The 18,728-nt window shown below is 62.0% G+C and overlaps 1 protein-coding gene across 1 annotated transcript; it reads left to right on the forward strand.

Annotated features, from left to right (window-relative positions):
• Positions 1-179: 179 nt before the first annotated feature.
• PDLIM7 (PDZ and LIM domain 7) lies at positions 180-18,245 on the forward strand. Its single transcript, XM_059483814.1, is given in 30 exon segments — positions 180-237; positions 1,482-1,588; positions 4,793-4,944; positions 5,253-5,283; positions 6,877-6,893; positions 7,485-7,639; positions 7,964-8,000; positions 8,094-8,258; positions 8,260-8,395; positions 8,397-8,476; positions 8,587-8,625; positions 8,731-8,885; positions 9,242-9,278; positions 9,927-9,965; positions 10,084-10,238; positions 10,594-10,630; positions 10,774-10,847; positions 10,850-10,871; positions 11,092-11,130; positions 11,260-11,405; positions 13,142-13,178; positions 13,950-13,988; positions 14,111-14,265; positions 14,610-14,646; positions 15,568-15,626; positions 15,711-15,945; positions 16,030-16,210; positions 16,363-16,483; positions 16,947-17,062; positions 17,342-18,245. Coding segments are annotated over 29 exon segments (2,688 nt in total). The 5' UTR covers positions 180-237; positions 1,482-1,483; the 3' UTR covers positions 17,429-18,245.
• The last annotated feature ends 483 nt before the right edge of the window (positions 18,246-18,728 follow it).

Consider the following 18,728-nt stretch of genomic DNA (forward strand, 5'->3'; position numbering starts at 1 on the left):
TGAGGAGTGATGGGGCGGGCGGGGCAGCTCGAGCCTCCCCGCTAGAGGGCGCCGCCGTGCCCACCCCGGCAGGCAGAGGCGCGCACGGTGATTGGCCGAAACGTCCGCTGGCTCCGCCCCCGCCTGATCCTATATATGGTGGGGCCGTGCCGGGCGGGGGCGGTGCCCGGGTTCGAGTCCCGCGTCGGCCCGCACCGCTCCGCTCGCGCCCGCTCCGCCGGGCCCCGCTGGCCGCGGGTGAGTCCGGGGAGCCGCGCCGAGGCGGGGGACTCCGTCCTCTGCCGGGGGGCACGGGGGCGTGAGGGGTGGAGGGCTGAGGCCTGGCGTAAGGGGAAGGTGGGTGATCAGGGTCGGGCCCATGCGGGGCAGAGCCGGCGTCTCCGACCCCTGGAGGGGGGCGGCGGTGTGGGATGGGGAGGGGTCCCGTGGCCCCCGCGGGTCAGGGTGGGGCTTCCCAGCAGTAAGCAGAGCTGCTGCCCAGCCTGTGCACGCTGGGGACCCCCGGTGCACTCGGGCCCCGTCCCGCCGGGGAGGGGTGGGGGGTATCGCCCGCTCCGGGCCGCCCCGTCCCGGCGCCTCGCTGGGGCTTGCGCGGCTCCCGGGCGCCGGGAATGCCTGACACGCAGCTCTTCCCCCGGCCCTCCCGAGCGGGGAGCGGGCTGGTGTCGTCTTACACGCCTTATATAGACCGCACCGGCCCGGGGAGAGCGGGGGCACGCTGGCCCCCGGCCCTGCGGCCGGGCCGTGCGAGGCGTGGGGAGCCCCGCAGCCGGCCCTGCCCGCCCTCGGGGGGAAGGTCCTGGGGCCGTTCGCAGGGGTCTGGCGGCTCCTTCCAGGTAAAAGGTGACAGGAGGCTGGCGCTGGCCCGTCTGTCCCGAGCCTTGGCCGGCTGACAGCTGTCAGGCAGGGGAGCGCCGGGATTCCCTCCTGCCCAAGCCCCGGAGATGGGCTCGCTCCCAGGGAGCATCTGCTCGGCCGGCTGCCGGAGCGCCAGCCTGGCTGCTGTGCCAGCGCCTCGGGTGGCATCACGCAGCTCCTGTGCTGCTGCTGCTAATTCATCCGGCAAAAATGCTTCTGGTTCCTATCCTTCTGTACCTGCTGTTGCTCCTCTGTGCTCTGAACAGCCTTGGCTCTCAGCAGCAGAAGTTCCTGGGGTGCTGCAAAGGAGAGCACATCCCAGGTTGGGGAAGAGGGCAGAGCCCACAGACACTCCACTGTGGGTGGCAGCAGGGCTGTGCCTGGCTCCCTGGTGCTAGTCAGTGTTAGCCTGGGCCCCTCAGCTCTGACGTTGCTGGAGGAGATGCTGATGGATTTGGGGTGCGTCTCTAACCACAGTGTAGGATGGTCAGGGTGGAGTTACAGCTGGAAACGGGACCTGCCTCCTGTCCTACCCTGCCAGGCACTGAGCCCTCTCCTCTCCTGCTCTGCCTGCATTGTTTCCACATTCCCTAACACTGGGATCACACCCTCTTCCCTTGCAGAGATGGGCGACATGGAGTCCTACAAGGTGATGCTGAACGGGCCAGCACCCTGGGGCTTCAGGCTGCAGGGAGGGAAGGATTTCAGCATGCCGCTCTCCATCTCCAGGGTAAGAGAAACCAAGGCTGGTGACACCCATCCTTCCTCCTGCCTCTGTGGGAGGGAGGCCGCAGTGGCTGAGGCAGAGCCGTACGGGGGATGTAGATGAGCTGGGGCCCCGGGAATGCAGCATCCTGCCCTGCCTGGCTCCACGTAGCCTCCTTGGTCCCTTATCAGCTGCAGCCCAGCACGGGGGTGTTCCGGGCAGAGAGCTGCAGGCAGAAACGTGAAATTCTGCACAGCCTCTGCCGAGGGGGGCAGGGGAGGCCCCTTCCGGACTGTTCCCACCGCAGCAGGAGGGGATCTGCTCTCTGAGATGTGGGACTGGCTTCCTGGTCTGCACCCCAGCACTGGGCTTGGCATCCCAGGACTGAGCCAGTGCCCTTCTGCCCTCCGTTCCACAGCACAGCTCCCAGCTCTGTGCCTGAGGTCACTCCTGAAATGGGCATGGAGAGGAGGAAGCTGCGCTGCTGCGTGCACAGGGATGTGACTCCCTCCACTAAACTCTCCCGTTCCTCCAGTGAGAGCTGGTTGTGCCCGTTAGTTTGAGCCTCTCCCGTTGCAATGTTCCCGGGTTTGACCCCGGCTGTGTGCAGGTCCCCGTCCCTGGGCGGGTGCTGGCCACAGCTTTGGCCACGCAATTGCCTTATAAGCCTTGGAATGTGCCTGCATCGCCTGCGCCGCTGGCGCTGGGGCAGCTGGCATGTACGCTGCTTCTCAAAGGACAGCTTTGCTTTGTGGCATCGAGTGCTGTGTGGGGACCTGCCCCTGGCACGAGCCGGGCACTGCACACCTGCCCCAGAGGGCACAGATGTGCACAGCATCCCAGCACAGAGCACGGGCCCTGGGGCACTGAGTGAGGCTGGAGTCGCCTGTGCCGCTGCCCCGGGGCCTGCTGATCTCTGCTGAGCACGCAGAGACAGATTCAGCCAGTTTATTCTCTAAAAAATGTTTCTCTTGGCTGTGAGCCAGTTTTTAACAAAGGGTCTGGTTGGATGGAGGAGCCTCCCAGAGCCTGGGGCAGGGGCCTCGTGAAGCAGTTCTTGGTGAGGCTTGGGCAGTGCTGCAGTCCTGGGCAGGGCAGGAGGAGCAGCAGGGACGTTCCCAGGGGATGCAGCCAGCTTTGGGGGCTCTCTGGTGAGGCTGGGCTGCATGGCAGGGCGGTGTGCTCTGATGGGAAAGCGTGAGGCTGTGCTGCTCTGCACTCCAGAGGCATCCCCAGACCCAGAACATGCTGCTGTCCTTGCCACTGCTTCCTGTGAGCTGTGCCTGCCACAGCAGCTGGAAGGAAGCATCCTGCCCCAGCTTTGTGGGCTGCAGTGGGGCCCTGCTCTGCAGGTCTGCAGGGGTGGGCAGCACAGGACAACACTGGTGTGTCCATTGGCTTGGCTTTCAGCTGTGTCCATTGCTGTGGCACTCCTGGGTGAGCAGTGAGGCAGTTTCAGCTCACTGATCACACAGAAGAGGTGCCACCATGGCCCTGTGACATGTACCTCCTGTGGCATGGGGCTCTGCTGGAGCTGGGATAAGGACTGCAGTCTGGATGGCTGGATGCTGTGTGGCACATCCTGGCATCTGCCAGCTGGGAAAGAAGAGAGACACTTGGGTGTTACTGGCAGGAAAGCACTGAGGGGGGCTCTGTCTGGACAGGGCAGTGGGTGAGCACCTCTGGATGTGGTAACGGAGGTGCAGGGAACAAAAGGCTGGGTGGAGAGGGGAGGAAGGAAGCCCTGGTTAGCGAGTCAGGGTGGGAAGTGGGAGGGCTGGCACTGCCATGGCTCCTGGCTGTGCTGGCACCTGTCACAGGGGTTTCCTGCACGTTGGCATGGAGGGGAACGGGAAGTGCTGACCAGGCTGGGTGAGGCTTTGTGACGCAGCCTGACGTGCTCTCCCCTTCCTGGGCAGTCGTGTGAAAACCTCTCCCAACTCCTGCTCCTGCCTCCAAGCCCACGCAGCCCCATGCCTTCCCCAGCCCTCCAGGGCAGCAAGCTGGGGCTTGAAGCAGCGTGGCCAGGAGCTGGGGGCATCACTGCTGTGAGGGCACCGTCGTGTGCCAGGCTGCAGGAACAGGAGGGCAGTGTGGGAGTACCCATGTCCTGCTGGGAATAGCAGTGGGATACAGGTGGAACTGGGCCACATCCAGTCCATATGTGGTGTTTGGCCTGCATGGAGGGCTGGTGTTGGCCTAGAGGAGGGATGTGTGACTCCAGGGTGAGCCGGGTTCTGTAAGGAGGGGCCAGGACTCTGTGGTAAGGATTTTTCAGCCCTCTGACAGTGCTGGGAATCTGGCTCGCTCCTTTTATGTTCATGTCGGACAGGACTTGAGGAAATACTTGGTCTGGGTCCAAGCGCCTCGAGTTCTTCCATGCTGGAGGAGCAGGAATGGCTGCAGCCTGCCCACGTCTGTCTGTCTGTCTGTCAGTGCCTGGGAGCTGTGTGCAGTGCTCTGGGCCCTGCTCTGGCTGTGCATCCCTGGTGGGAGTGCAGGGCAGCCTCCACTTCCCAGCCTGGTGTTGACGTTCAGCCGTGCCACGGAGCCAAGCAGGGCCAAGGCGCATCCCTGGCACCGTGGCCAGGGGAAGGGAAGCTTGTGGCTGTGCTCCCGGCTGTCCCAGCGGGATGACAGGGAGGGGGCGGGTGTCTCCGTGCCCCGGCAGGGCTCCTGCTCCTCTGTGGGAATGAGGTAATGTCTGTGCCTGGTGGGAACGGGCCGGCAGCGCCGGCGGCTGGGGGAGTGCCCCAGGGGTGCCTCCCCTGTCCTTCCCCGCCCCAGCAAAGGGCTGGACGTGCCTGTGGTTTGCAGTGAGATGAGGGCTGCCCGGCAGGCCCTGACTCACTGTGCTCTCTTCCTGCCCTGGGACCACAGGGGTGACTCCAGGGGGTGGCTGGGCTTCGAGGCTGAGGCAGCGCTGCCTCCGTGTTTGGTGTCGTGGAAATGAGGCCCTGGGGTGCTGGCAGGGTCCCCAGGCATGCCACAGGGCAAGGGCTGGGCAGTGCCCTGGAGAAGTGCTTTGCCTTCTGCTGCTGCCAAGGGGAAGACGCTGCTCTGGGCTCACGCACTGGGAAATGAGGAATAATCTGGGGGTTGCCACTTTTCCTGTGCTGGGCTGGGGATCCTGGGCCTTGGAAGGCCCCTGCCCTCATGAGGATGTCCCTCTGCTCCCACGTCACTGCTTGGCTGTTCCAGCTGTCCCTAACTCTGTCTGTCCTGCAGCTGACTCTGGGTGGGAAGGCAGCCCAGGCCGGCGTGGGAGTGGGCGACTGGGTGCTGTACATCGACGGGGAGAGCACCAGTGCCATGACACACATCGAGGCCCAGAACAGGATCCGTGCCTGTGGGGACAGGCTCTGCCTCACCTTGAGCAGGTAGGAATCATGGGTCCCTCAAACATGGGGTTCTGGTATGACTGGAGTGTAATCAGGGCCCTCTGCCCAGTGCCACCTCCTGGTATCTCCATCTCCCAGCATCACTGCTCCTTACTTAGAGCCTGGAAGTCCCTGGCTGTGTCCAAGGGCTCTGCTTGCCTGGATAAGGCTTAACCTGACTGCAAGCCACAGGGCAGTGCCAGCTGGCCATGTTTCCCCTCGGCTGGGTGCCGCATCCCTGGGGTACCAGCATGCTGGTGGTGTCTGGACCAACTCCAGTACCTGCCCATCTGTCTCCTCTTTTGCAGAGCCCAGAACCAGCTGGGGAAGCCGCAGAAGGTACGTGTTGCTCCTGATGCCACAGTGGCAGCTCAGCCTCATCTCAGGGCAAGGGAATCTCAGTGTAGTGAAGCAAATGGACTTTGCTCTTGGGGCTTTTAGGGGGCTGGGGTGTGTTTGAGGGTCTAGAAAGCCCAGCTGGAGGAGCAGCTCTGAGCTCTGGCACTGTGGACGATCTGCACAGTAGGTGCCTGGGCCCAGAGTGTCTGTGCCCCTGCTGGTGCTGGGTGTGGGCAGGGATGCAGAGGGGCCAGCGCAGGGGAGGAGGCTGGGCAGGTGCAGCACCATGTTTGCTAGTGCTGGGGAGTGCCCTGGCACAGGGAGGCAGGGCTGGGGCTGGTGTCTGGTGGCTCCTGGGCAGAGGCCACCTGCATGTGTTCAGCTTTGTGCCGTGGGACGGTTGCAGTCGGCGTGTGTGCATGCACCGCCCTGCCACAGGCAGCAGCGAGTGTCCGGGGCACCTACTAATCTCCAAATGACCCTCAGGCTGGGTTTGTGACCTGCTGTCGCTGGCCAGGTGCCCGGTGGAGCGAGTGCCAGCCTGGCAGAGCCTGGTCTCCAAGGTGCACGTGCTGTCCGGCTTCCCTCCCTGGCTGCCTGCTGCGCTGCCTGGCCCAGGGCTGCCCCTTGCATGCTGCTTGACGTGTGAGCCCGTGTCTGTGTGTTTTGTCTCGCTCAGGACTCACTCCCCTGCTCTGAACCCCTGAAATATAACTTCGCTCCCAGCACCGCCCTCAACAAAACAGCCCGGCCCTTCGGGGCCGGCTCACCTCCGAACCCGCGGCCCGGGCTGGTGACGAAACCCGTGACGTACGCGCCCCTGGCGCCCGCCTGCACCCCCCAGCACAACGGGTACGTTGCTGTCCCTCCTGCTCCCCGAGCATCGGGGGGAGCCTGCTGCCCCGCCCTGCTGCGCCTTGCATGCCAGGCACCCTGGGTGGGAGCGGGTGGCAGTGCCCATGCCGAGCAAATGGGGGCTGGCACAACAGAGCTGTCTCACACAGGGACACACAGCCACACTGGTACAGCCACACTCGTGCCAGGCCCTTGCTCAGGGATGTGTCAGCCTGTGGGGGCTCCTGCCAGGCTTGACACGGTGGCTGTAGCAGGACACTGGCTGGCATCTGCAGTGGCAGGGAAATGGTGGCTGGCTGTGACCACTGGCCGGTCCCTGCCTGGGGAAGTCCTGCCGTTCCCCTGGCTGCTGGAAGGGGCTGGACAGAGTGATGGTCTCCAGCCCCGCCACTCTGTTCCCTGGCTCTGCTGCATGTGTGCAGCAGCTGCTGGTCACTGCTCCTCGGGCCAGAGCTGCTGTAGTGCCCAGGAGCCGGGCAGTGGGGCAGGATGTGGCATTGACTGCTCTGGGCATCCAGGCCTGTTCTGGGGGCTGAGGGAGCACAGTCTGGTGCACTGGCATCTGCCCCTGTGCCCCAGTGTGCTCTCAGCCCTGGATGAGCTGGGTGTGTGATTCAGGGATAGGGGGCTAATGCAGGCCATAGGTGAGCTCTGGAAACTTCTTGGGTGCTGTGGGTCTAATTTCACCTTCCTTTTTCTTTCTTTCTCTCCTCCCTTTCTCTTTCCCTCTCCCTACAGGTGCTGAGCCTTGACAAGTCAGTAAGCCTTTTACCTGCTCTCTCTATTCTCCCTGCATGCCTCTTCCCTGCCAGTGCCCTGTCCTTCAGGGCAGGGCCAGCCTGGGGATGGGCACCAGGCACTACTCTGCCCATGTGGGTGGGTCACTGCTGGCACCAAGCTGTCCCCAGTGTAGAGGGGACAGCTGCCTGTCTCTGCCAGCTGCTGGGGCCCTGGAGTGTCCTTGTGTGTGATCCATTCCCTGTTTCCCAAAATGTGGCTGTACTGGGCAAGAGCTGATGGGCTGTGCTGGGCCCATGGCCAGGTGGCACTGCCATAGACGGCTGTGGTGCAGCTTCCCTGATGGTGTTTTTTGACCTTGGCTTATTCTTGCTCTGTCCTTTCTCTTTCTGGTCCTTGGGGCCAGTTTCAAATTGCCAGGAATGGTGGTGGTCATTCCAGAGTCAGTCCTTCACAGGCCCAGCCTTTGTGAGGGAGCAGTTGTGGGGTGGGGAGGAAGACAAAGTGCGACGTCTCTGGTACCGGTGTGCTGTGATTGTGTGCTGGGGAAGGGGGGGGACAGCCCCAGGAGATCTGTCAGATTTGACAGATGGCTCTGTCACTCACAGGCAGCCCCCCCAGCTGCTGGAGCCCCCCAGCACCCCTGTGTGTGACCCTGTGAAGCTGAGGATGTTAGAGGACATTGATGACTCAAAGCCCCCCAGCTGGACCTCCCAGTCCCGCTCCTTCCGCAAACTGTCCCGCCTGGTGGGCGCCGACGCCAGTGAGTTCTGCAGGGCCTGGCACTGCCCAGCTTTGCTGGGGAAACTGGAGCTGGATAAAGGCTCTGGTGCCTCGTGGAGTGTTGGTTTTGGCCCCATTTGGGGCAGTTAGGCCAGGCAGAGCTGCCTCGGGCTGTGTGGGCTCGTGCTGGTGCCGCTGGGCTGGGGCCGTGCTCTGCCCCGTGGCCAGGGCTGTGTGTTGGGACAGGTGGGCAGTGGGAGGAGAGGGCCTTTTCCCTTTTCTGTTCCTTTCCCTTCCTGCTGTCTCTGGGCCTCAGTTGCTGCAGACTGACTCCATCTCCCCCTTTCTCTCCTGCTGTGCTCAGTGGAGGATGGTGAGGACGAGCTAGTTAAAAAGCCCAGGTAAGGGGAGTGTGTGCTGGAGCAGCAGCAGGAGCCACAATGTGCCCACCCCAGGCTCAGCCTACACACCTGGTTCTCTCTTGCTGCTTGCAGTCACTCAGGGGAAGCTCTTTGCTCTGTGGCTATTTTTTCTCTCTGTCTTCAAGAGTCGAGCTGTTGGTGGAGCTGCAGAGCTCGTTCTGCACTCACCCCACAGTGGGCACTGCCAGAGCTCAGCCACTGCTCTGGCCATCACCTTGGGAGGGTCCTGCCAGGACACACCAGCCAGACAAGGTGTCCTGTGCTGGGTAGGACCTGCTGGGCACTGCTGGCACCAAGCTGGGGAGGCCAAGCTCTGCCATTGATCCTTGAGGAAGAGGGATCTGGAGAAGGCTGGTGCACTGAGAACACCTTGCTTGGGGGTATTGGGAGGTGCTAGGCAGCAGCTGGACAGTGTGCTGTGAGCCTGGCATGGGGCTGTGGGGTGGCAGGGCAGGGCTGGCTGAGTGTCTCTGACTTCTCCTGCTGCTGGAGTGCATTTATGAGGGATGGGCTGTGCCGTGGTCAAATACTGAGTGTTGTGCTACCCTTCTCTTCAATATCACAGGGATGCCCATGGGTCCAGCTGGGGCACAGTGGAGCAGTGGTGAGTGCCAGGGTCTGGTGAGGGCACATTTGGCAGCACTGCCCTGTGCTGAAGCAGGGTCTGTGCTTGGTGCTGGCTGAAGTTCCTGCCCTCTTTTGCTCACAGGCAGCCCCCGCAGCCTCTGCAGCCCCCCAGCACCCCCGGGTGTGACCCTGGGAAGCTGAGGATGTTGGAGGACGCTGAGGGCTGGCAGCCCCGCACCGGCACCTTGCAGTCCCGCTCCTTCTGCAAGCTGGCCCAGCTGACGGGCACAGGTGGCAGTGAGTTCCCACAGGGCCTGGCACTGCCTGGGGATGTGGGGCTGTTTTGGGGTAACCAGAAGCTGGGAGGAGCAGTGGGGTGATGTAGCACCCGGGAGTGTTGGTTTTGGCCCCAGTTAACTCCCTGAGGGCAGCTGAGCCAGCGGGAGCTGCCCAGGGCTGTGTGTGGGCTCATGGTGGTGCTGCTGGTCTGGCTGCTGGTCTGGGGTTGTGCTCTGCCCTGTGGCCAGACAGGGCTGTGCAATGGGGCCAGGTGAGTGGAGAGGTTGGTTTTCCTCCTTTCCCTTCCTGCTTTTCCTGGACCTTGGTTGCTGCAGACTGACTCCATCTCCCCCTTTCTCTCCTGCTGCACTCAGTGGAGGATGGTGAGGATGAATTTATTAAAAAACCCAGGTAAGGGGATCGTGTGCCAGGGCAACAGCAGGAGCCACAGGGTGCCCACCCTGGGTTCAGCCCACAAGGCTTGTTCTCTCTCACTGCTTGCAGTCACTCAGGGGAAGCTCTTTGCCTGTTGCTGTTTCTTCTTTCCTCTCCTTATCCTCCACCCTCTGTCCTATCCTTTCCTTCTTCCTAGAGCCAAGCTGTTGGCAGAGCCACAGGCTCACGCCACAACAGGCACTGCCAGTGCTCAGCCACTGCTCTGTCACCTCAGGAGGGTCCTGCCCAGACACCCACCAGCCAGGCAGGCTGTGCCCAGATGAATGTCCTCATGCTGGGTGTGCAGGCAGGACATGCTTGGCACTGCTGGCACCAAGCTGGGGAGGCCAAGATGCAGCACAGTGTGCTGGGCACAGTGGGCAGGGGTGGCTGCTGGCACTGACAGCACCTTGCTGGGGGTGTTGGGAGTTGCAGGGTAGGAAATGGGACCAGACTGGGGCACAGTGTCATGTGGGGCCAGGGAATGGCTGCAAGGCTGATCAGGAGTGAACACTGTCAGCATTTCCACAAGGCTCGTGCGTCTCTGGGGCTGTGGATGTGTATGGGGAGGGATGGGCTGGTCAAACACTGACTGCTGTGCCACCATTCTTTCTGATACCACAGGGATGCCCATGGGTCCAACTGGGGCACGGGGCAGCATCGGTGAGTGCCAGGGTCTGGCAGAGGTGTTGGCATGTGCCAGGGCATCTTTGGGGATGCGTCCCTGTTCCACAGCAGGGTCCAGTCCTGGTGCTGAGCTCCTGCCCTCTGTCACTCACAGGCAGCCCCCCCAGCCCCTGGAGCCCCCCAGTGACAGTGTATGTGACCCTGTGAAGCTGAAGATGTTAGAGGACATTGTGGACACAAAGCCCCACACCTGGACCTCCCAGTCCCGCTCCTTCCGCAAACTGGCCCGGCTGGTGGGAGCCAGCAGCAGTGAGTTCTGCAGGGCCTGGCACTGCCTGGCTGCCCAGCTGTGCCCAGCTGTGCTGGGGCAGCTGCTAAAGGCTGTGGTGTGTTGATACAGCAGGGCATTGGTTTTGGCCCATTTGGGCCCTCTGTGGCAGCTGAACCAGCAGGAGCTGCCCAGGGCTGTGTGGGCTCGTGGTGGTGTCACTGAGCTGGAGCTGTGCTCTGCCCCGTGGCCAGGCAGGGCTGTGTGTTGGGGCAGGGGGGCTGTGGGAGGAAAGGACATTTTTCCTTCCTTTCCCTTCCCCTTCCTTCCTGCTGTCTCTGGCCTCAGTTGTCACAGACTGACTCCATCTCCCCCTCTCTCTCCTGGTGTCCTCAGTGGATGAAGGTGACGATGAGCCCGTTAAAAAGCCCAGGTAAGGGGCAGCAGCAGGAGCCACAAGGTGCCCATGCCAGGCTCTGTCCCCACAGCCACTTCACCCTTGCTGCTTGCAGTCACTCTGGGGGTGCTCTTTGCACTGCTGGGGGTTCTCCCCTCCCTCTCTGTCCCCTCTCCCAGACTTGAGGTGTTTTCAGAGCTGCACAATGGGCACTGCCAGCACTCAGCCACCGCTCTGACCATCACCTCAGGAGGGTCTGCCTCAAGCACCCACCTGGGTAGGGGTGGCTGGTGGCAATCACAACACCTTGCTGGAGATGTTGGGAGGTGCTGGGCAGCAGCTGTTCTTGGTGCTTTGCATCCTGAGCAGCTGTGGAGCAGCTGCAAGGCTGCTGGTCAGTATTTCCCTGTGGTTCGTGCCTCCACGGGGCTGTGGGTGCATATGGCAGGCATGGTCAAACAGTGACTGTTGTGCTGCTGTTTCTTCCAATGTCACAGGGATTCCCATGGGTCCATCTGGGGCATAGTGGAGCAGCGGTGAGTGCCACGGTCCAGCAGAGGTGTTGCCATGTTCCAGGTCACGTTTTTCAGCACTGCCCTGTGTTGCAGTGTTGGGCAGGGTCTGTGCTCTGTGCTGGCTGAGCTCCTGCCCTCTGACACTCACAGGGAGCCTCTGGAGCCCCCCAGCACCCCCGGGTGTGACCCTGGGAAGCTGCGGCTGATGGAGGACGCGGAGGGCTGGCAGCCCCGCACCGGCACCTCGCAGTCCCGCTCCTTCCGCAAGCTGGCCCAGCTGACGGGCACAGATGAGAGTGAGTCCCCACAGGGCCTGGCACTGCCCGGGGGTGTGGGACTGTTCTGGCAGTAGGGTGATGTGGAATCAGAAATTTGACTTTGGCCCTAAGTCACCCCTTGAGGGCAGCTGAGCCAGCAGGAGCTGCCCGGGTGCTCATAGGGCCATGCTCTGCCTCATGGCCAAGCAGGGCTGTGTGATGGGCTGAGGGGATGGTGGGTTTTCCTCTTTTCCTGTCCTGCTTTTCCTGGGCATCAGTCACTGCGGACTGATGCCATCTCCCCCTTTCTCTCCTGCTGCAGTGGAGGATAGTGAGGATGAGATTGTTAAAAAGCCCAGGTAAGGGGAGCATGTGCTGAGGCTGAATATCCCAGGTGTCTGGGCACTGCTGGCTCTGAGCTGGAGATGCTGAGCTGCACCTTAGCCTTTTGAGCATACAAGGAGTGGAGGGGGCTGATGGCCCTGGGAAAACCTGGCTATGGGATGTTGGGAGGTGCTGGGAGTGCCTGCACCTGGGGCACATTTTCCTGTGAGCCTGGTGTGGCAGAGCTGGGTGAGTGCTGCTGGCTCATTTCCCCTCAGCATCACTACTTCTCATGACTCAGGGCAAACTCTTTGCCCTGTTGTGGATTCTTCTCTCCCTCTTTGTCCTCTGCCAGAGCTGAGGTGGTGGTGGAGCTGCAGAGCCCACCTTGTACTCAGTCCACACCAGGCACTGCCAGTGCTCAGCCACTGCTTTGACCTTCACCTTGGGAGGTTCCTGCCTGGACACCCCCTGGCCAGACAGTTTGTCCCCAAATGGGTGTGCAGGCAAAGTCACTGGGCACTGCTGGCACCAAGCTGGGGAGGTTAATATGCAGCAGAGTGTGTAGGGATGGCTGGTGGCACAACACTTTGCTGGGCATTTTTGGAGTCACAGGGCAGGCACTGTACCTGGGGCACGATATCATGTGGGGTCATGGAATGGCTGCAAGGCTGGCCAGGAGTGAATGCTGTTGGCATTTCCATGAGGTTCTCGTATCTCTGACATTGTGGGTGCATATGGAAAGCATGGGCTGAGCCATGGATCAGCCACTGACTGCTGTGCCACCGTTTTTTCTGCTGCCACAGGGATGCCCGTGGGTCCAGCTGGGGCACGGTGGAGCAGCGGTGAGTGCCAGGGTGTGGCAGAGATGCTGCCCTGTGCCAGAGCACCTTTTGGAGTGCTTCCCTGTTCCAGAGCAGGGTCTGTGCTTGGTGCTGGCTGAGCTCCTGCCCTCTGTCACTCACAGACAGCCCCCACAGCCTCTGGAGCCCCCCAGCACCCCCGGATGCAATCCTGGGAAGCTGAGGATGTTGGAGGATGCTGAGGACTGGCAGCCCCGCACCGGCACCTCGCAGTCCCGCTCCTTCCGCAAGCTGGCCCAGCTGACGGGCACAGATGAGAGTGAGTCCCCACAGGGCCTGGCACTGCCCGGGGGTGTGGGGCTGTTTTGGCACAGCCAGAAGCTGGGAGAGGCAGTGGGATGATGTGGCATCAGGAGTTTGATTTTGGTCCTAAGTCACCCCTTGGGGGCAGCTGAGCCAGCAGGAGCTGCCCGGGGCTGTGTGTGGGCTCATGGTGGTCCTCATGGGGCCATGCCCTGCCCCACGGCCAAGCAGGGCTGAGAAGGGACGGGATGGTGGGTGGGGAAGTTGGTTTTCCTCCTTTCCTGCTTTTCCTGGGCATCATTCACTGCAGACTGATGCCATCTCCCCCTTTCTCTCCTGCTGCAGTGGAGGATGGTGAGGATGAGATTGTTAAAAAGCCCAGGTAAGGGGAGCATGTGCTGAGGCTGCATGTCCCAGGTGTCTGGGCACTGCTGGCTCTGAGCTGGAGATGCTGAGCTGCACCTTAGCCTTTTGAGCATACAAGGAGTGGAGGAGGCTGATGGCACTGGGAAAACCTGGCTATGGGATGTTGGGAGGTGCTGGGAGTGCCTGCACCTGGGGCACATTTTCCTGTGAGCCTGGTGTGGCAGAGCTGGGTGAGTGCTGCTGGCTCATTTCCCCTCAGCATCACTACTTCTCATGACTCAGGGCAAACTCTTTGCCCTGTTGTGGATTCTTCTCTCCCTCTTTGTCCTCTGCCAGAGCTGAGGTGGTGGTGGAGCTGCAGAGCCCACCTTGTACTCAGTCCACACCAGGCACTGCCAGTGCTCAGCCACTGCTTTGACCTTCACCTTGGGAGGTTCCTGCCTGGACACCCCCTGGCCAGACAGTTTGTCCCCAAATGGGTGTGCAGGCAAAGTCACTGGGCACTGCTGGCACCAAGCTGGGGAGGTTAATATGCAGCAGAGTGTGTAGGAATGGCTGGTGGCACAACACTTTGCTGGGCATTTTTGGAGTCACAGGGCAGGCACTGTACCTGGGGCACGATATCATGTGGGGTCATGGAATGGCTGCAAGGCTGGCCAGGAGTGAATGGTGTTGGCATTTCCACGAGGTTCTCGTATCTCTGACATTGTGGGTGCATATGGAAAGCATGGGCTGAGCCATGGATCAGCCACTGACTGCTGTGCCACCGTTTTTTCTGCTGCCACAGGGATGCCCGTGGGTCCAGCTGGGGCACGGTGGAGCAGCGGTGAGTGCCAGGGTGTGGCAGAGATGCTGCCCTGTGCCAGAGCACCTTTTGGAGTGCTTCCCTGTTCCAGAGCAGGGTCTGTGCTTGGTGCTGGCTGAGCTCCTGCCCTCTGTCACTCACAGACAGCCCCCACAGCCTCTGGAGCCCCCCAGCACCCCCGGATGCAATCCTGGGAAGCTGAGGATGTTGGAGGATGCTGAGGACTGGCAGCCCCGCACCGGCACCTCGCAGTCCCGCTCCTTCCGCAAGCTGGCCCAGCTGACGGGCACAGATGAGAGTGAGTCCCCACAGGGCCTGGCACTGCCTGGGGCTGCTGGGCTCTCCATGGGCTGCCAGGGTCCGGCAGAATCTGGACTGGCACTGGAGTGTTGGTTTTGGCCCTGTGTGGTCCCTGTGGGGTGGCTGAGTCAGGGGAGCTGGTGGGGCTGTGCGCGGTCTCGTGGTGGTGATACAGGTCTGGGGTCTTGGTCTGCCCTGTGGCTGGGCAGGGCTTTGTTTTGGGGCAGAGGCTGGTGGGAGGAGAGATTGGTTTTCTTCTTTTCCCCCTTTCCCCTCTTGTTGTTCCGGGGCCTCTGTCTGTGAGGACTGACTGTTTCCTCCTTTCTCTCCTGCTGCGCTCAGTGGAGGATCATGATGATGTGTTTGTTAGGAAGCCCAGGTAAGGGGAGTGTGTGGCAGCAGGAGCTGGGGGGCTGCACATCCTGGGCAGAACCCCTTGGGCATTGCTGCCCCTCAGCTGGGAATGCTGAGCTGCGCTGTGGTGGCCCAGAAACGTCGGGTTGGGAGTGGCTGATGGCACTGGCCAATCTCACCGGGTTGTTGTAATGTTTGGGTGGCATCTGGACCTGGGGCACAGTGTCCTGCAAGCCTGGCGTGGGGCTGTGGGGCAGCTGAGGTCATGGATGTCACCAGTTTGTCAGGGTTGTTCTTTGTTCTGTGCAGCCAGGCGGGGGGGTGGACAGCACCCCATTTTTTGCCTTTACCTGTCTGTAAAACCTCCTGCCTTGGTGCTGTGGCCCTTGAGTACCAGCTCTGCGCAGTTTGCTCTGACTCAAATAAAAGTTGGGTTTGTTGCCATCTCCTTTTTGAATTTGTCTTGGAGAAGCACAGAGCCGCTGGCTCTCCCTCTTTCCCTGTCCCCCCTCTTTCATTGGGCTGTGCCTCTTTAGCCCTGGCTTGCCCTGCCTGTTCCCAGCACTGCTGAGCTGGACCCTGGGGCTCCCTGTGTCAGGCCACGTCCAGGTCCCCCTGCACCCCAATGAGACTGGGGGTGATCATCACATATTAGTAGGCAGCCAAAGTCTGTGTGTTCCCTGGGGTCCCTGGTCAGTGTGGAGAAGCCCAGAACCTTCCCTCCTGCCTCTCCCCAGACCACCACAGTGGGTACCAGAGACCCTGGGAGTGCTGTGTCTTGGCAGGACTGAAGGCCCTTGGCTCAGTGCCTCATCACTAAACCACTTACTGCTGGCCATGGGGGCTTGGCCAGCTCCCTCCTGCTTGTTGGGGTGGGGAGCCCTGCCTGCACCCCCTGGGCAGTGGGGGCGAGCAGGGCAGGCTGGATTAACTGCTTGTTCTGTAGCCAGGTCTCCATGCCGGACCCGTCCCCAGGAGCAACGATGAAGACGGAGCCAGGACTGGGTGAGCAAAACATCTCTGGGCGTTTTGGGGAGGGGCTGCCGAGGGATCAGGAGCGCTCTCCTTAAGGCTTGTGTGTGTGTGCAGCCCCCAGGACCCCCAGTGCCACCCCTAGCCCCACCAGCCGCCCGCCCTGGGCTGTGGACCCCTCGTTTGCCGAGCGCTACGCCCCGGACAAGACGAGCACGGTGGTGAGCAAGCACAGCCAGCCAGCCACGCCCACCCCCATGCAGAACCGCAGCTCCATCGTGCAGGCAGCCCAGCAGGCCCCCGAGGGGCCCGGCCGCACCCCCCTGTGCTACAAATGCAACAAAGTCATCAGGTGAGCCCCGGCTGCCACCACTGCCACGGCATGTCCTGAGCCCTGGGCCCTGGACATGGCTGACGTGGCTCTGTCCTGCCGCAGGGGACGGTACCTCGTGGCGCTGGGACATTATTACCACCCCGAGGAGTTCGTCTGCTGCCAGTGCAGGAAGGTGCTGGATGAGGGCGGCTTCTTTGAGGAGAAAGGCTCCATCTTCTGCCCCAAGTGCTACGACACGCGCTACGCGCCCACCTGCGCCAAGTGCAAGAAGAAGATCACTGGGGTGAGTGTCCCTCAGCTGCCCTCCATCTCCTCCTTGCCTTCTGCTGTGGGTGCCTGGCTCTGTCCCTGCCCACCTTGGTCCAGCTCAAGGGATTCCTTGTCCCTTCCTGCCCTTGCTGCTCCTGCCCCTGGCTGACAGTGGCTCCCCTCCAGGAGGTGATGCACGCACTGAAGATGACCTGGCACGTGCAGTGCTTCACCTGCAACGCCTGCAAAACTCCCATCCGCAACCGAGCCTTCTACATGGAGGAGGGACAGCCCTACTGCGAGAGAGGTAGGAGCCAGGGGACCCCATGTGTCACCTCATGTGGCCCTGGGGCACCACTGGGACTCAGCAGCTGCACACAGGACTGGGGACGTGAGCTGCCCTGCTCCTCGGGGCTCCCCCTGGGCTGTGGGGGGCAGAGAGACCCCAATCCCACAGCCCTGAGCGCTCCATCCTGGTTCTCCCTAGCTGCAGGGTAGTGCCATGCTCCTGTGTTGCCATGGCAATGAGGGAGGATGTACATCAAAGCTACTGCTGCATCCTGGGAGCTGAGGTTCTCCTCCTCCCCCTGGAGCCCTGTGGTGGCCGAACCACCCTGCACCTTTCAGGGTATAATCTCACCTGGATGGGGGCTGGCAGGGCTGTCCCCAGGCTGTGCCTGTGGGATCCTGGCTGAGCTGCAGCCCTGCTCCTCTGGGATGAGCAGCTGTAGTGCATGGAAGTGCTGACCTGTGCTCTGCCTTTCTCACAGACTATGAGAAGATGTTTGGCACCAAGTGCCGCGGCTGTGACTTCAAGATCGATGCTGGGGACCGGTTCCTGGAGGCGCTGGGCTTCAGCTGGCACGACACTTGCTTTGTCTGTGCGGTGAGCAGTGTGCCTCCCTCCCCGACTGCTGCAGGGCCTGTGCCTCTCCCTGGCAGTCCTGCCCTGGGTGGGGTACACCAGCAGCACTGGGGACCTGCTGCCACAAGATTTTTCCCACTTGCCTCCATTCTGGGAGCTTGGGATTCTGCTCTGAGCCTTCTGGTCCCTGGCAGTGTCCCAGACCCACGTGGAGGTCCCTGTGTGACACCATGCTCGGCTGTGGGGGATCCAGAGGCTGACTCGGCCCCTCAGCCTGACCACCTGCACTCTCCTCCCCAGATCTGCCAGACCAACCTGGAAGGGAAGACGTTCTACTCCAAGAAGGACAAGCCTCTGTGCAAGAGCCATGCTTTCTCCCATGTGTGAGGGGTGGAAATCCAGCTGTGTCTACACATGCCCCTGGCCCTGCATGCTCCTCTCCCCCTGCCCTGCTGGCCCTAGGGAGCCAGGCTGGGCCCTTGGCCCTTTCCCTTGCTCCTGCCCCCTTCCTAGCAGCTCCTGGCTCAACTCCAGCCAGATAGAGTGCTGGGTCCAGCCTTTGATAGCTGGGTGGCTTCTTATATGCTTTTCAGCTGGCCCTAGGAGCCCTGGGAATGGGATGCTGCATGGATCTCCTGCCCCTGAGCCACGCAGCATGGTGGGCACAACCATGCTGAGGCTGGAATTGGAGAGGGTCTGCCACAGCTGGGCTGCTCCCTTGCTGCCTGGCAGCTCATTGCTGGGGCAGGGACACTCCTTCCACATCCCTCCCCGAGTGGGTGAGGACCAGCTCCTGTCTCACTCTCCCCAGCCTTCCCTGCTGTGTGCTTGGGGCTGGAGACCCAGCCCTGCTCCTCTGCTGGGGCCCTGCCCATGCCAACCCACCAGGCACCCCTCACACTGCTGCGGTGGTTTCCTGCCCCAGCTGCATTCCAGGGGTGTCTGTCCCTCATGCCCCCCACTCTGCTGGCATCCCCTGGGGCTGGCATCACCCCCAGCCATGGGCTGGCAGCGTGTGCTGATGCCAGCCCAGCCAGGTGACTGCTCCTGCAAGGCTTGGGCACAGCTTCCTACCAAAGAGCTCTCTGCCACTGCCATCCTGGGGCCACCGAGTCCTCCCCCCACACCACACCCTCTGGTCGGGCTGCCCTGATGTAGCCACGGTGCTTTTAGTGCCTTTAATAAACACATTTCTGCAAGTGCCGCCTGTGTCCCGGCCGTGGTTCTGCCGAGCGAGGTGCGGCCGGCTGGGAAGGTCATGCTCTGCCCTCATCCCGCTCCCTCTGGGGCCTGACTCAGCTCCCTCCAGCTTTCCAGGGAAACTCTTTGCCTCACATTTCTCCTCCTCTGCCCGCGTCAGCCCAGGCTTGACCCCATGTGTTGGCTGGGTCATCCCTCTTGTCACAGGCAGGGCCGCTAATGGAGGCAGTAATAAATCTGGGGGTGCAAAATGCAGCAAGGAGAGATGGGGAAGGGGTCAGACCTTATTGGGGGCCCTTGTGGGGCAGTGTCCTTGTGCCTGAGCACTGTAGAGGGGTTGAGGAGCCATGGGGCACGCATGGGCCACGTGCACCAGCTCTGGGCGTTCTCCAGTGTGGAGCAGCCAAGCGTTCACTCATGTGCTGCAGCTGCTGTCCCAAAGGATAGGGCTGAGGCCACAGCAGCACCTCCAGCTGGAACGGGCCAG

The sequence above is a fragment of the Ammospiza nelsoni genome, chromosome 16 (genome assembly GCF_027579445.1).
Source record: "Ammospiza nelsoni isolate bAmmNel1 chromosome 16, bAmmNel1.pri, whole genome shotgun sequence".
In the NCBI taxonomy this organism is placed as follows: Eukaryota; Metazoa; Chordata; class Aves; order Passeriformes; family Passerellidae; genus Ammospiza; species Ammospiza nelsoni.